The sequence below is a fragment of the Eulemur rufifrons genome, chromosome 17 (genome assembly GCF_041146395.1).
Source record: "Eulemur rufifrons isolate Redbay chromosome 17, OSU_ERuf_1, whole genome shotgun sequence".
Classification (NCBI taxonomy): Eukaryota; Metazoa; Chordata; class Mammalia; order Primates; family Lemuridae; genus Eulemur; species Eulemur rufifrons.
In genome coordinates, this window is record NC_090999.1 from 29,280,601 (window position 1) to 29,298,623 (window position 18,023).

An 18,023-nucleotide genomic window follows, 5' to 3' on the forward strand; every position below is an offset into this window, starting at 1 on the left:
TATGGAATATACTTTTATTTGTAAAATATTTCACAGCCATCTTTATACATGGACAGCCTTATGCCTTGATAGATAAAAAATGAAGAGCCAATGTTGGTGAAAAATTTTAATGGTCCCTTTGTTGCTCCATAATCAGTCAGAAACGGAATAGTCCACTTCTCTCCACCTGTATCATAAGTTAAAGAAAACATTGCCAAGAGGCCTTCACGTTTCTAAATAAACATCATTTTTAGGTCTGCTTTACCATAACTTAGCAAAAACAAGACAATGATTAAAAATTTGTCCCTCATAATAGGCTCTGTAAAAGATTCTACTACAAAGGCTATGGTTGCACAATAGACTTCTTTAAATTCTCTTACTAAAGTTGTGCTAGATAATAGAATTGCCCTATATTATTTACTGGTTAAACAGAGAAGAATCTATAGAGTTACTGAGACTTCTTGTTATATATAGATAAATACATCGGCTATTATAGAAATTCAGTTATAGAAGATTAACAAAGACGCTACTTGGTTAAAATGAGTAGACTCTTTATCTTTGATCTATTTGATTTTAGTAAGTTTAGTTCATGTGGACCCTGACTAAGAAATATACTTTAAACTCTTGCTATTATCCTCCTGATAGTCATAATAGTAGTCTCCCTGGTATGCTGTATTCTCTCAAAAATTTTAAATGTTTACATACAGCCATTCGTAAAATGTCAGTCTCTTTTTGACTAAAATGACAAAAACTCAAAAAATACATAATCACAAAGACACTGTAACCTATAAATGACATACTGAGGCCAAAACTCTAAAATGATAACTAAACATAGCGCTAAAGCCCTAAGTTTTAGTCACATTCTCACCTAAGTGAAAAACCTCACACAAACACACACACACACACACAAATTATGAAACAAAATTATGAAAGGCCATTATTTTAGTCTGAGCTCATATACTAGGTTCCAGCAGAAAAGATCAAGCCAAAATCAAGTCATTCATGCTAAATGTGACAATCAAACTGAAACTTCAAAAAAACAGATAGATCCCAAAACAGATCAGTTTTTTTTTTTCTTTTGTAGGGGCAACACTCCAAACCATTTTGTGATTTTTCTCTGGCAACTCTTGACAACCTGACGTAGGCACTGAGAAGCCTGTTAATGGGAATGCAATTTTGTTATGTAGTTAAGGTAGAAGGATAAAGACAGAGGGAACCGAGAGGCTGTTCATGGTTTAGCCTAAATAGAGAAAGTGTTGAAGACATAAGATAGGTGATAGGTTGGAAGGAAAAAGGGGATCAAGAGACAGAATAAGGGAGTTAACTGATATAAAAAAATAAAGTGGTAATCAGAGCATGAGACATAGAAGTTGAAAATTTTCGAGGAAGTTTCTAGTGAATAAAGACAACATTCAATATTCCACTAATTGCACAATTCAACTAGTTGAACTGAGTGCTTGCTGGCCAGCAGCAAGGTAATATAATAGCTGGAATGCTCATTAATCAGATGATGTACAGAGTTGGGCACTCAAAGGACAGTTAGGAGCATCAGTCTTTAATGTATAAATGTCAAGCAAGAAGTCTTTTTCCACTGGTGTGTTCTGTTTATCTCTCTGGCTCAGTCTATTCACTCCTCTTTTTGTTGGCACATGGTCAAAAGCCAGTATCTTTTTTCTGTTTCAGCTCCTACAGGGCACTCACAATGTTTTCCTTTCTTTTAACAAATTTTTTGTTGACTGTCTAATAAAGTCAGATCTTGTCAGGTGTTTATGACATGACAATGAATAAAACAAAATATCCACCTTTGAGTGGCTTAAGTGCAAGAGTCAAACAGGCAATAATACAGAGTGCAATGAGCTGAGTGTTTTTGCCCCCCTATTCATATGTTGAAATCCTAACCCCCAAGCTGATGATATTAGGAATGAATAGGTCACAAGGGCAGAGCCCTCATGGATGGGATTAGTACCTTTAATAAAAGATACCCAGAGAGATTCCTTGCTCTTTCCACCATGTGTGGCTATAGGTGTCTATGAGGCTGCAGACCAGACACCAAATTGCAGGTGACTTGATCTTGGACTTCCCAGCCTCTAGAACTATGAGAAATAAATTTCTGTTCTTACAAACCACCCAGTTTATGGTATTTTGTTATAGCAGCCAGAATGGAGTAAGACACAGAGTTATAAACACTGTAATAATATTAAAACTTGGATATTATGGAAGGGCTCCTACCTCAGCCTTGGGTACTCTGGAAAAGCTTCTGTGAAAAGGTCTCCTCTCACATAAGATGAAGGATTAGTAGGTATAATCCAGGCAAATGAATGGGGAGGGGAAAACCAGAGGGACTCAGTATTCACAGAGGCCTCTCTCTCTCTCTCTGAGGGGGCATCTTTACTATTCCCTCCTACACGATACTCTTCCCCACCAGGAATCACCAAACTTCGAATGTACATTTAAGTTTCAGCTCTATCTCTTGTTGGTGAGACCTCCGATGTGTCAGTTAAACCTAAGCCACAGTTTTTTCATCTTAAAACAGGAATAACATGACCTATATCAGAGTTACTGAAATGATTCAATGAGGTAATATATGTCAAAATGATATACACACTGTAAGATATTACACAGAGTATAACTATTCCTACTATCCTAAGGTGGCACAACTTATGCTTTTGTATTCTTTTTTTTTTTTTTTTTTTTGAGACAGAGTCTCACTCTGTTGCCCAGGCTAGAGTGAGTGCCGTGGCGTCAGCCTAGCTCACAGCAACCTCAAACTCCTGAGCTCAAGCGATCCTCCTGTCTCAGCCTCCCGAGTAGCTGGGACTACAGGCATGCACCACCATGACCGGCTAATTTTTTTTTTATATATATTTTTAGCTGTCCATATCATTTCTTTCTATTTTTTTAGTAGAGATGGGGTCTCGCCCTTGCTCAGGCTGGTCTCGAACTCCTGAGCTCAAACGATCCACCCACCTCGGCCTCCCAGAGTGCTAGGATTACAGGCGTGAGCCACCGCGCCCGGCCGCTTTTGTATTCTTGAGCCCATTATGGAGATTAAGAAGCAAAGAATCCCACCACTATGGATTTATAGTTACTTTTCAGGTCTTCCAAGTTTAAACCCTGAAGTTAATTGTTCCCTGAAGCCATCTAAAATGTTTGAATTAATGTCATAAATTACTGTAATTTGTCCTCTACCAAAAAGCCACCACAGGCAGGATGTGGCAGCTAAAGTCTCACTTAGCAGAAGAGTGTTTGAACAATGCAGTGCTTAAAGTACCTTGGCCACTCTATGGATAAAAATATCAGAAGAAAGTGGAATTTGACAATTAGCAGGCCAAATAAATATTGGGAATGCTGAATAAAGGTGAGGTGTTGGGGGAGGGAGATGAAAAACCTCTTTATCCCCAAATTCAGGATGGCCTCCTGAACCATCAACATTTGCTTCCACTAATAAGAAACCATTTCCCAGAATTGCTTTCTTATTCTGTGGGCCAGTTCATTTGATAAACATATGCCACAGCAAAGGAGGCACTTATGAATACTTTGAATGAGTTGAATGTATATTACTTTTATTCTTTAGATTGTGGGAGTGAAGGGTCTTAGCCTCAGGATAATTACAATAGTAAGTATGATTTTCCCCCTAATTTATTAAGAAGCATTTAAAAAATACAGCTAATTTGAAAGAATTTTATATACTCCTGTATACCTACCACCTAGATTCTATCATTAATATTATACCCGCCAGGCTTATGTTTTTTAATTAAACACTTTATTTTGAGATAAGTATAGATTCACATGCAGTTGTCTAGTATAGTACCCAGAGATTCTCTGTATACCCTGTTTCCCCCAATGGTAACATCTTGTAAAATTATAGCACAATGTCACAATCAGGTACTGACATTGATGCAGTCAAGATACAGGACATTTTCATCACCACAAGAATCCCTCTGGTTGACTTTTATAGCCACAGCTACTTCTCTCTTACTTCACCCCCTTCTTGAATTCTGGCAATTACCAATGTGTTCTCCATTTACATAACTTTGTTATTTCAAGAATGTTATATAAATGGAATCATACAGTATGTAACCTTTTGAGATTTTTTTTTTCCTCAGCATAATTCTCTCGGGATTCATCCAAGTTGTTGAGTATATCAGTAGTTCATTCCTTTTCATTGGTGAGTAGTATTCCATGGTTAGCATGTACAACAGTCTGTTTTACCATTTACCTGTTGAAGAATACCTGGGTTGTTTCCAGTTTTGGGCTATTATGAATAAAGCTACGATGAACAATCATGTACAGGTATTAGTGTGAATATAAATTTTCATTTCTGTGGGAGAAATGCCCAGGAGTATAACTGCTGGGTCATATGGTAGTTGCATGTTTAGTTTTTAAAGAAACTACCAAACTGTTTTCCAGGGTAACTATACCATTTTATGTTCCCATTAATAATATATGAATGATCTAGTTTCTCCCTATCCTTGCCAGCATTTAATATTGTCACTATTTTTTATTTTAGATATTCTTATAGGTATATAGTGACGTCTCATTGTGGTTTTAATTTTTATTTCCTTGATGGCTAATGACGTTGACCATCTTTTCATGTGCTTGTGTTCCTCTTCTTTATGCCTTTTGCTATTTTCTATTTGTTTTTTTTTTTTTACTGTTGAGTTTTGAGAGTTAAAAAATATGTATTCTATAATAGATACAAGTCCTTTGTAGGTATGTGGCTTGCAAATATTTTCTCGGAGTCTGCAAGCTTCCTATCAACTGGGTCTTTTGCAGAGCTTAAGTTTGTTTGTTTTTTTTTTTTTGTAAATGAGGTTTAATTTATAATTTTTTTCCTTTATAAATCATGCTTTTGGTGTCAAGACTAGCCCTCGGTTTTCTCCAATTTTTTCCTGAAAGTTTTATGGTTTTACATGTAAGTCTATATTCCATTTTGAGTTAATTTTTATATAAGCTGCAAGACTTAGGTTCAGGTTTTTTTTTTTTTTTTTTTTTTTGCCTATAGATGTCCAATTGCTTTAGTACTATTTGTTGAAAAGGCTATCTTTCCTCCATTGACGTGCTTTTGCACCTTTGCCAAAAGTCAGGAACATTTTTGAAAATCTACGATGGGCCAAACTCTGGGCTATGTCTGTCTGTCTGTCTCTATCTTTATATATTTGTTGAGATGGGTTCTCACTGGCCTTGAACTCCTGGACTCAGGTAATCTTCCCACCTTGGCCTCCTGAGTAGCTGGGATTACAGGTGTGCACCACCATACCTGGCTAATTGTTAAAAATTTTTTAGAGACTGAGTCTTGTTATGTTGCCCAGGCTGATCTGGAACTCCTGGCCTCAAGCAATCTTCCTGTTGGGTCATATTCTTTACAGAAATTCTTTTCTCCTCTTCATAACAACCTGTGAAATGGTTATTGTTCCCATATTTTATAGTTGCATAACTTTCCCAAGGGTACTCAGCCAAAGTCAGGATTCAATCCTGTCTTTCTTCTGTAGCAGCTGCTTCTTATTTATCTCGCTAACTTTTATTTAGCATTTGTCATGTGCCAAGCACTGTGTTAGGCTTGAGGAAATAAGTGGTGAGCAAAATTTCCTGGAATGCTTCACAGAGAAACTGACAAAAGTTAGGCCTTGAAGGATGGGCACAAGTCTGCAAAAAAAAGTTAGGGGGCAGGGAGAGCATTCCAGATATAAGAAAAGACATATGAAAAGGCTAGGAAGTGTTGGAACCCCTCCATACATTCAGGAAACAGCAAGTATTTTGTTATAGCTAAAAGGAGGGGAGCAGAAGAGAATTTTCTCATGTTAGGCTTAAGATGTTTGTGGATATCTCAATGGCATTGACCAGCAGGCAGTTGGCTGCATAGTCTGGAGCTCAGCAGAGATGTCTGGGCTCAGCATTAAGCCTTGGGAGTGGTCATAGCACAGGTGATATTGGACAGGGGGAAAGTAATAGAGTTCAAAGGACAGAGAACCAAGGAGATATTTGAAGTATTTGCACATTTAAGTGGCAAAAGAACTGAGAATGAATGGTTAGAGAAATAGGAGGAAATAGGAGAGTGGTATGACAAAAACCAATGGAGGAGAGAAATTCTGGGTTTTGCTCTTCAGTTATGGGTACCATCTAGCATAAAAAGAAGAATTTTCAAAGAGATAATGTTTCACAAAACTTTAAAAAATATTTGAACTAGAATTTTTCATTGAATGCAATATTTAAAAAGTTAAATATTATATAAATGCTAACTGCTTAAAAATGTTAACTGCTATTATGGGGTTTTATAATTGAGTAGTTTGATAATGGTGATAAATATGTACTCTATAAAAAGTTCAAGAAAAAATTCAATTGAGTGTTTATTAAAAAAGCAAATCAACTATATATTAGGTTATTAATTATGAAATGTCGAATTTCCTTAAGTGCTAAGTTTGGTAGTTGATATCTCTGGCATTTCACTTTGACACTTCTTGTTTTATTTTTATTGTGAAGGAACATTGTCAGATATAATGAGTCAAAGATCTCAAGATAAAATCATCCTGGATTTAGGATGGTCCTTAAGTCCACTGACTGGTGTCTGTATAAGAGAGAGGAGAGGGAGATTTGGACACAGACAGGCACACAAAGAAGGCAATGTGAAAATGGAAGAAGAGATTGGATTTGTCTATAAGCCACGGAACTCCAAGGATTGCTGACAACCACCTGAAGCTCGGAGAAAGGCATGGAATGGTTTCTTCCTTAGCACTTCCAGAAGGAATCTACCCTGCCAACATTTTCATTTTGGACTCCTGGTCTCCAGAACTGTGAGAGAATACATTACTGTTGTTTTAAGCTACCCAGTTTGTGGTAATTTGTTATACCAGCTCTACGATACCAATACAGCTTCCCAGGCCCCCAAAGCTATGATTGCACAGATAATTTTTATATTGATTTAAAAAGCCCACAGATTTTTATAATTGGCATTTATTGTATGGAACAGACAATGTTCACAAAACTATGCTACAAGTTAGTAGATTCTCACAATAATTCCAAATGTAAGCTGGTTTTATTTAAATAATTTAAACAAATTGCCTATTGTTTAACTTTGGGCTTGCTGTTTAATGTCAGTTCTTTTTGATCTTCTTCCAATTAACATTGATTAGCATCAGTTCATTTAGTCAGTTAATATTTATTTACTAAAATCAAACACTTGATTTGACAGCCTGGGAGAAGAGGGCTAAGATTGAGGTTAGTGATGATTCCCTTAAAACCCGTTAAGTGTTTGCATTATTAGCCATTATGTCTTTGTTAGGTACCATGACTTGCACCTGTAGACCCAACTACGCAGGAGGCTGAGGCATGAGGAGTGCTTGTGCCCAGGAATTCAAGGCTGCACTGCTATGATCATCATACCTGTGAATAACCACTGTATTCCCGCTTGGGCAGCTAGACACTGTCTCTTAGAGGAAAAAAAAAACAAAACAAAACGAATTCTATCTGTTTGGAGCTGATTAGTTTGCTAATAATTATTTATAAAAGGGAAACTTGAAACAATAAACTGCTAGTAAGTCTGTAACATAATAACCACAGTGACAAGATATTAAAGCTACCTGTTCTCTGGCCTGGTCTTAACTAGATGTTGAGTTTTGGTAACAAGTCATCATTGGAGTTCAGTTTTTGATCATATCACATATCTTCTCAGGCACAGCCTACATTTTGATTTTTGGCTATTGCGTACCTCTCTGGGTTTTAGGCATCAAGGCAGATCCTAGCAGTATATTATATTCTTCTAAAGATTTCATCCTTTTTGCTTCTGACAGCTTAGGACTCTAGTAAATATTAAATACTACTTTTAAGCATTTGTGACTACAAAGTCTCCTAAGTTTCAAAGGGCTTAAATTTTGATATATATTCTAATTGTAAAATATTTTTAAAATTAATGCATATAATAATAGAAAATCTGTAATGAAAACTTGCATATATGTGAGAGGTACTATTTTAAGATGAGAGTGTGGAGGTCAAGGTAGCCAGGGAAGGAGGAGCAGATATCAAAATGGGCAAATCCCTTACAACTTAACAGGGAATATAAAATCTTTACAAAAATTTTATCCAAGAGTGTCTCTAAGATCCAGAGCAACTAAATTACAAACAAACTTTTGGGACTTAATCCAATTTTCTTTGGGGATTCCTTCTATGACTAATACAACTGTAAATATATATAAGAGCTTAAGGACTGAAACAGAACCTTCTAAATGACAAATATTTGCATCTGAAGCAATGTTACTCAAATTATAGGTACAATATGTAAAATAATCATAGGCTTATTATTAAAGTTATTATATGCTTACATTATCATATGCTTACTATTTACTATTTTCAGAAGTGAAAAGCAGTATGTTAACTTTGGATTTGTTCTCATGTGATAAGTCAAATTAAATAACATATTGAGCATTAATTTAAGAGAGGATTTCTCAGCTTCAGCATATTTGGGGCCGGATAAAGCTTTGTTGTGAGGGTCTGTCCTGAGCAGTGTAGGGTGTTTAACAGCATCCCTGGTCTCTACACAGTAGATGCCTCCCTCTCTCTGTTGTGACAACCAAAATGTCTTCAGATATTGCCAAAGGTCCCCGGGAACAAAATTGGCTGCAACTGGGAACCACTGATTTTTAAACCCTGAAAGAGAAAGAAGCAACCCCTTATCCCCAGAAAAAGTGTTGTTTTAAAACAAGAGCTTAGTTTTAAATCTTTAGTCATCACTCCTGCCTTATTGTACCTTCAATCTCTTGAAACTGTCTCTGCGGTTACATTTATCACGGTTCATTGCTATTTTAAAACACGGGGCTGTGTCCTTTCCTGTCTGTGAACTCTTCCAGGACAGGGACAGTGTTTTTCCTTGTTTGGATGTCAATGGGACTTCATTAATTGAATGACCTTTCGTGTCTGTTAAACACAAGACACTTTCTCAAAGTATTAGTTTCTCTGCAGTTCCTTTCTCTTTAAAGATACGGAATAACTGTTTTGCCTTATGCCTTTTAGATTCAGCATTCTTTTACTTGTCTTAAATATTTCAATTAAAGTAAAAAGAAATGACCTTACTAACCCTTCATGATGATTCAGCTTTTGGTAGGTGAACCATTTTACACTCTATATTTTATTCCTCCCACTTTTAGTCAGAATATACCTGCAGATTAAGTCCCAGAACTAAGTGAAAAGAACTTGGTCATTATGTTTCAAAGTCCTTCAATAGTTCTGGCGAAAACAGCCTAGGCCTGGTCAGGAAAGTTAACAACGTCCACCGGGGTGCTCTCCAGCCGCTAGATATTCGTGTAAGCAGTAACACACGGCTTCCTCTAGGCTGGCCCTGACCTTAGAAGACAAGTACGCAGATGTAAGTTAATTTTCGGGCCTTGACATCGTATCTGAGGAATTTAACTCCACCTCTCCTGCCAGAATGGATAAATAACGCCCCCATTCCCGCCCTTCACCACCCCTTTGCCTCCTCCTCCTTTCCCTTTGGTTCTCTACTGTTTCAGAAGTTCTGATTTTTCCTAGAGAGCCAGAGGAAAGGCAGGTACCCAAAGTGGAGTTATATTATACGCTTATTTGTTCTGGTGGCGCACCAGAGAGGAAATCATACGTTGTAACTGGTTTTCCAGGGGAAGAAAACAAATGTATGCCTGAAAACTTCTGCGGCCCAGTTTGGCACCAGGTTTGATTGACAAGGACTGGCCGAGGGAGAGCGCGGAGGCGGGGCGGGGTCCTCGGGCCACGGCAGACAAAGAGGTTTTGGCTGCCACCAAGAGTGGAGAGGCGCGTTGGGGTAACCTGCCTTTGAGCTCCGAGAGGGCATTTCGTGAGGTCGCTTTCTTGTCCGGAGAGACGGCGGGGGATCAGGCGGAGAGGGCAGAGCTGAAAGGGGGCGCGGGGCCGGGGTGGGGGCTGCGCTCTCGTCACGTGGCCGTCGCCGCCGCCGCGGGGTTGGGGCTGTTCTTCCGGGTTGGAGGCGCAGCGCCGCGGGGCCCGAGCCCGGGTCTGCCAGCTCGGCGTCCCCTCGCGGCGCACAGCCCACGGCCACCCTGCCTCCGGGCCCAGGTGAGCACGGCGGCGCTGGTGGTTCGGGCAGCCGGGGCGCGCGCCTAGGACGCAGCTGGGGAAGGGGCGCGGCCTGGCCATGACTACCACGACCCCTTCGAAGGAAACCTGTCAAAGAGCAGAAGAGGGGCGGGGTCGGCGGTGGCAGGGGCGCAGGGTGCACAGGGGCGTTCGCAGGCCCGAGGCTTGGACGAGGAAAAAGAACCGTGCCGCATGGGCCCCCTTTCTTGTCTCCTGCTGGAGTGACGTGGAAGGGAGTGGGTGGGTGGGTTCGGGAACTGGGTCCCCGCTGAGGCCAGGGAATAAGGCAGCAGCTGTGCACGTGCAGATCTTGGAGCCCGGGGGACAGCGAGTCATACAGTGTCATTTCGGCCTGCAAGAGGAGGGGTGGAGAGGAAGGTCATAGAGGACTTTTGGTGGGCGGTGCACCCAGAGAGGTGGCAGCTGGACGCCCCCAAATTATGCTTGAACCTTGAGGGAGTTCGGGGAGGATGCCCAGCTGGGAACATAGAACAAAAGTTAGCGTATGTGGGGACGGACTGGTGGTGGTGGTGGGTGCAAGCTTCTGCGGGCCCAGAGTGGGGCCCAGGCTTGCAAGGTGGAAGAGACAGCGGAGGGGGTGGCCTGGGCTGAGCTGATTCAAACTGGAGAGCCGGAATGACTTATTATGCAGCCTGGGCCAATCCGCTTCCGCGGGAGGTTATAAATAGCGGTACCCTGTAAATGCCGGCAGTTGGCAGTTTGGTTGCAGAGGGAGGGGTGACACCAGCGGCAATGGCCATGGTACCTGTGGTTTGGAGTGAGTTCACACGCCTGCCAGGCTAAGTTTGCCTGGGTAGGTTATTGTGTCCTTGCTGGTATGTCTCGCTTTTAAAAGAGTGACTTGTTTACTGTTGCAGGCGTCCTTTATTCGCCCTGTGTTGCTGGGCAGTCCTTAAGAGGTCTGCTTGGAGTCTTGCAGGGACAGACTGTTCCGCAGTGGTGGGTGAGGCTTACGTGGCTACTTTTCTTATGTAAAATGCTCTCCTCTTCTTCACTGCCCCCCTTTATTTGCAAACCGTGACTGTATTTATTGAATGGACAGTTTAATCCGGATTACCTTTTTATCAGCAGGCTACTCAGGCTGCTTACCTTTGCTGATAGTTTTCCACAAGGCTACACAAACATTTCATTTTCAAAGGAAATTTCCTGAAACTCCTTGGAGAATGTACTCAGTAGGTACCCAAGCTTCAAGTTACCGAGCCCTAGTTATTCATTCATTCAGTTGAAAAATACATACTGACTCCCTCTGTGTTGTGCAAAGCACTGGGCCAGAAGTAATAACAAAGAGGATGTAACAGCTAATAAGGATATTGTGTTCTTTTAGTTCTCACAACAACCTTATGGGGTGAGTGTAATTAGTATCCCCATTTCAAATATGAGGAAATGAAGTACAGAGAAGTAAGTGACTTGCCAAGGTCGTGCAGCTAATAAGTTACAGAGTGGGACCCTCCTACTTACCCTGTGCTATCCTCCCTCTCCAGGTCAGGTGCTTGCCCTCAAGGATTTAATATCTATTAGGGGAGATGGTAACCTAAATAACTTACACTAAACAGCCATATGAGTGCCATACTAAAAAAAAATTGTTTTTTTTTTTTTTAATTTTGATTGTAAAGTTTTCCTCTTTTTTGCTTCAAAGCCGCAAAAGTGCATGGATAATAAAACAGCAGAGAGAGTTAAAGTGAAGATGAGGAAAATGTGATGATTAAGATGGAATACTATCTTGGTATAAATATGTACTGGCTAATGATAAGATGACTCAGATAGTCTCTGAATATCTGGGCCATTTGCATTTGAGCTAGGCCTAGTGATGTGGACTGCTCTTGCCATTAAACTACCTCCTGGTCTTTGCCCCTTATGTTCTTTTTTTTTTTTGAGACAGAGTCTCACTCTGTTGCCCAGGCTAGAGTGCCATGGCATCAGCCTAGCTCAGAGTGACCTCAAACTCTTGGGCTCAAGCAATCCTACTGCCTCAGCCTCCTGAGTAGCAGGGACTACAGGCATGCGCCACCAAGCCCAGCTAATTTTTTCTATGTATTTTTAGTTGTCTGGTTAATTTCTTTCTATTTTTTAGTAGAGACAGGGGTCTCGCTCTTGCTCAGGCTGGTCTCGAATTCCTGACCTTGAGTGATCCTCCCGCCTCAGCCTCCCAGATTGCTAGTATTACAGGCATGAGCCATTGTGCCCGGCCTGCCCCGTATATTCTTAACTTGAAAAGTGGAATTCTTCAGAGAAATTGTCCTCTGAGAGCCTTGGCCCTATTGATGTCTGATGCCCCTGCCAGGGATCTGCTCACCATCAAATTACCATTTCCTAAGTAGGCAGGACAAATTTTCCAGACTTTAGGCCATGAAATAGGACTACAGCTGTAAGGCATTGCAAAATCTCATCTAATCATAAAATTTCTAGAGCTTAAAACCTGCTCTCCTATGCTGTTTTTATAGATGAGCTGACTGAGGCTCAGGGAGGTTCAGGTCAAATAGTGAACGAGTGGTAGATTTGGACAATACAGGGCTTTATTAAAGCTAGCTTCATTCTTTTGCTGATGCAGTCTGGGAAATCTTTGTCAGCCCTATGAAAATGTTGATTGTTGGAGACCTGGGATAATCCAAGAAGAGAAACTTGGATAAATACGGAGGTTGGGATAGGAGTAGGTCCTTTAGTAATGGTAGGGAAGATCTCCCTCAATACAAGAATTATCTTTTATATATCTTTGTATCTCCCTCAGTTCTTGGCATAGACTCAGCAAATGTTTTGAATGGCTGAATTTTAAACTCATTTGCTCTTCATTCTCAGCCATGAGTAATCCATGAATGAATGGGGAGGGTATTTATTGGACTTGAGATACTTTAGGATTGAAATGAAATATGTAGAAATACTTTGGAAATGTATAACTCAAATGCAAAGAATTAGTTATACACATTTTTAATGGCATGCCCAAAGATGTTTCATTTTCTTTCTTCCTTAGCTTTTTTCATTTTATTCTCTCCATCTCAAATGCCTTTCCCTTCCTTTTCTGAGCCCTCTAAGAGGACACAAGCTGTCTTTGATCCTTTGAAGAACCCTGAACTTATGTTACTCTGGTTTGTAGTGTTAGTACTTGTTGACTTTTCTTATCTCCTAGTGTATGACACGTTCCAGTTTGATCCTGTAAGTGCTTCTAAAGGCAGTGCCTCTGAAACTCTGCCCTCCATGCATGTTTGTTGAATGAAAGGTCATCTCACGAATAAGCACTGCCTGGATTGAGAATTTCCACTACCAGTGTTGCTTTCTGCAACTTTAAAGAAGTTTCTTCAGGGAGTTATGGCAGCAGTTATGAAATTAAAAATGAGCTAAGTCCCTTTTCATCTGGAGTCTGGAAGAGTGTTTATGGAGTCTTCTGGGATTAAGGTGCTTGGCCCCGTTGGGGGGTCCACATGATGAATCAGAACCTAAAGGCATACCTGGTGGCGTTAGCTGAATTTGACTGATAGTTCTAAGTTCTGTGCTTCTTCCCGTTCTTGAAGAAAGGATGAGAAAGGTGGAGGACCATTGGGAATTGTGGGGATAGTTGGAGTACTTACTATGCATCCCTGGGGATCTGCCAAGGAGGGCAGTGCAGGTAGCTGCTGAAGCCTCAATAACAGCATAGGCCAGTGACACTTCACCCAGCCTGGTGAGAGGTGGCAAAAAGTGGCCACTTGTGAGAACCACCGACAAAAGAGTTCATTCATGGTTACACCCACATCCACAGGCACAAGCCTATGTGATAAATTTACTATGGAATATTTTTCTTTCTTTTTTTTTTGAAGTCACCTCCCATGCATGTTTAATTTTCTTGAGCGGTACACTTGGCAAACATGAGTCTTGTGTTCACTCAGGCAGCCTCAGTTCTCGGGTCTCCCAGTATGAGAATCCTGCTGCCCTAAATAGGATGGCAATGTTTTCTGTATAACCTGGTAGGTAAATGTAAGTTACCATTGTACCGTTCAACATTTTAGATAATTTAAGGGAAAGTCAAAGGTAACTTTGCTTATCGCAGTCTTAGCTGGACATGCTGACTTAGAAGATTACTTTCATATAAGATGTGACTGGACTCTATAGCAGTGTGTGTGTGTTTTTACTTTCCAGCTACGTTAAGGATCAAATAGACTTATATGACCTAGGCTTGAAAATGAATAGTGAGTTTCTAATTCCGATTTTAGTGGGAAAATGGATACTAAGTTTTAAATACCTGAACTGGAAACAAACTTTTGAAGCATCTTCTGTAAGTAAAGGAGTCGGCAAATAAATTCTTTCTAGGTGCCCACGTATAATTGCCATATTCTGAGCTCTTTAGTGTTTTTAAAAAATGTTTTTCATTTTCAGAAGACAAAGTGTATTTTTTTTTTCCTCAGCATATAAACTATTTCATTTCTTTCCTCTTAGTGATTTGCCTTCAAGGAAATTGGGGATTCAGACCATTGGAAGTTTCCATCAGCATGGCGAACCTACTGAAAACCGTGGTGACTGGCTGTTCATGTCCTTTACTTAGCAATTTGGGTTCCTGCAAGGTTCTGCCTGGGAAGAAGGATTTTTTACGAGCGTTTCATACTCATCAGGCACTGTGGTGTAAAGCCTCTGTAAAACAAGGTAAAGTCTCACTTCGGTGTTGTAAATCAGACCTTCAAGTCATAGTCAAGACCAATAGATGTCTTGACCATAGATGAAAGGAAGAGCCATACGGTTTTATGGCCTGGTGCTTAGGAGTGTTGTGAGGGGGATCATTTAAAAAAAAAAAACAGACAAGTAAGCGCTGTCTTATATTTTCCACGTGCTGTAGAAGTTCCCAATTGCCATTATTAACAGAGAAGAAAAGATAATAGAAAAAGAAAAAAGATAAATCAGTTGAGTTGTACCTGGGAGCCTATTGCTCATAGTAACCACTTCTCCCAGTAGCCCTTCCTTGTTCCTTGTCAGTATTGGGAATTGTACCACATGTAGCTCATCTATGCTCAGGAATTAGGAACTAAGTGTATTAATTGATCATTGTTAGTCCTTCCCAATTTAGTAAATAGCAACTTGATTGTAGTTGATTAGATCAGAAAGGTTGGAGTCAATCTACGTCCTCCTCCTAGTAGGGATAGGTCAGCTCTACTTTGTATCTAGAATCTGTCCTCTTCTCCCCATTGCCACTTTTATCATCTTGGTCCAGGCCACCTTCATCTGTCACCTGGACTGATACACCAGGCACCAAATGGTCTCTGTGCTTTCTGTCTCTGCCCTCTACAGTTTGTTCTGCACAAGACAGAATAATCTTTTAAAAATGTAAGATCATGTCAGTCCTCTACTCAAAATTGTCTAAGTGGCTAAGTGTGTAGAGTCTGAAGGTACAAGACACTGAGAAATCTATGAGAAGTCGCATGTGACCATGTTGCCAGGAAGGTGACTTTGGGTGTGGCAGGCCATTAAAGTATCTATTATAGGATTGTTCTACAAAACAGCTAATTACTTCTATCTTTGTTAAAGGTAAGGACGAGAGACCCTGAGAGGGTTAGTTTGATGAGTAGAGTTACATGCTGAGTGATCTCTGATCCCATTTTTTTCCTGAGAATAAACTACGCTTGTCATACCTTGAAGAGAGCCATTGATTAAATAAAATATTTAGAACTTTCAGGAGAACAAGCATAAAAATTCATCATCTATCAAAAAGTCAAAGAATTATGATTATGAATGAGGAACATCATTTTTAACAGCAACTTGTTTGTGTGGTATATTTTGAAGAACAGACTTCCCATTTCCATTTTCTGAAATCTGTTATTAAACGGGGTGGTTTTTTTTGTTTGTTTTTAACCAAATTTTTTTTTGCCTTTGTCTGTTTTCAGGAATTCCATACAAGCAACTGACTATTGGAGTCCCCAAGGAGATCTTCCAAAATGAGAAGCGAGTGGCGTTGTCTCCTGCTGGTGTTCAGGCATTGGTCAAGCAGGGTTTTAATGTTGTCGTGGAATCGGGTGCAGGCGAAGCTTCCAAGTTCTCGGATGATCACTATAGAGCAGCAGGTGCCCAAATCCAAGGGGCCAAGGAAGCACTGGCTTCTGATTTGGTGGTCAAAGTAATTATTTCTTTTCCCCTCCCATTTATGGCATGCTGACTTTTTGAAGTCTTTTCATAGAAAAATTAAATTACTTTCTTTGGTGATATAGCTTTTCCTATTTTCAAATGATGCTTTTTTGTTAAAGAAATGGTTGCATGTTGTGAATATTTTTCATGCTCCGATAGAACTTTTATCAGGCAATGTCACCTGTATTTAACTATGAGAAGAGAAAAAGCGATCTTCATTTTATGTTTGCTATATGGAATTTCCTTTTAATGGGCTAGGGAAAATTTGCGCTATGTGGTCTATATATACCCAGAATACCCACAGGTGAGTATTTAACTGCTAAGAGAATAGAAAGAGGGTGCAGAACTCAGCTTGGGACTGAATATACAGCGATGTTCTGATATTTGAAGACACAATGATTTATGCTGACATGAGTACTATTTCTAGAGAGGGCATGACTATTCTGGAGAAAGCAGCATTGGGCTGAGGGGCATGTAGCCTTAGCTACTTTAAAACAAGGTCTTAAGGTAATGTATAATAGAAATCTAGCTGCTGTAGAACTTTAGAATTAAAATCTGAAGTAAAAAATCCTATAGAGAAAGGGGGAGAGACTGTATCAAGAGTCTGACACAGAGATGATAACTAGAGTTGAACATTAAATCCTAAGCCTCTGCAATCAAGGCAAACAGAAGTATTAATATCTCACTTTTTAATAAAGATAAGCTTTTTTCTATATTAATTTCTAAGAGGATTCAATCACATCATTTTTTTTCCTTATATAAAGTCCACTGAAAAACTTGATGTGATCTTAAATGGTTTTTGCAGAAGATACAAACCAATTTTTGCTGCAGAAACTTAATAGTAAATAGTATAGAGATAAATTGTAATTCAGCTAAAGATTTTTAAAGTTTTATGTTTACAGATACTTGGCAATGTAACTTGATATGTAGTATTATAAAAGAACTTGGGGAAAATAGGAAAATAAGTACAGTTCATTCTAATGTATGTTCTAGGGATAAAAATCTTTGGAAATGTCTGAAAAAAGGGATATAAGGGTACATATACATTTTGGAAGTGCTCTGTGTTCCTTTTTGGGATTCACAATGTATATGAGCACGTTAAAGGTATGCTGAGAAATCATATAGTGTAGAAACTTATGTAACTGTATACAGTATTAGCATTGATAAACTGCTTGACCTTGGGGCCTTTCTTTTGAATCAAGCCTGTTAACATCTTGAGGAGCACCTTCAGGGGTACATACCATTGGCTTAACTTACTCAGATGCCAACAGTCTCAGCTGAGCACTTGATAGGGGCCAGTAGAATCAATTCAAAATTGTCCTCTAATTTTTACTAAATCTATGTTATAGATTTTCATGGAGGAAAAATAGACCTTGTCAGAGAGTCTTAATTAAAGGCCAGAACCTAGAGTCATATGCATCACCAGATCAACACCTGAAATGGGAATAACAGACAAAGGTGTCTCATAGGTAAATTGAGGTGAAATGCTGTGAGATGAAATTATTGACCCAGTGTTTGTGTTTGTATTTAAAACATAAGTCCCAGAGGCTGTGTTTTCTGTGTTTACTTGCCTAAAACCACTACTGCAAACTGGGAGCTAATGAAATGAGATATATTAATTAAAGATTGATTTTAAAGTTGGATATAAAACATTTAAAAATACTTTTAAAATGGAATTTTTAAAATTTGGCTTTGAAAATAGACATTTGAGACTTTCAAGCATGTGGAGTGTGTATTCATTCACTTATTTGATACTTAGCAGAATGTATTGTAGCTTTTTGCTTAAATCCCATTCAGCAAGGCTACTTGTTTGAATTGTGTTTGTCTATGAATAGTCATCTGGAATTTTAAGGTGACATAAATCT

At 39.5% G+C, this 18,023-nt stretch overlaps 1 protein-coding gene across 6 annotated transcripts in view; it reads left to right on the top strand.

Moving 5' to 3' along the window:
• NNT (nicotinamide nucleotide transhydrogenase) overlaps positions 1 to 18,023 on the top strand; it is a 107,598-nt gene that overhangs the window by 11,940 nt on the left and 77,635 nt on the right. Inside the window, exons 1-3 of one of the 6 annotated variants that reach the window (XM_069492676.1) lie at positions 9,490 to 9,655; positions 14,485 to 14,688; positions 15,921 to 16,150. In XM_069492676.1, the coding sequence (XP_069348777.1) occupies positions 14,538 to 14,688; positions 15,921 to 16,150 (381 nt within the window). In that variant the 5' untranslated portion in view covers positions 9,490 to 9,655; positions 14,485 to 14,537. Of the gene's footprint in view, positions 1 to 9,489; positions 9,656 to 9,711; positions 9,767 to 9,954; positions 10,039 to 10,811; positions 10,874 to 14,484; positions 14,689 to 15,920; positions 16,151 to 18,023 lie in introns of those variants that run through there. The other 5 variants (XM_069492680.1, XM_069492679.1, XM_069492677.1 and 2 more) reach the window with 5 other exon arrangements.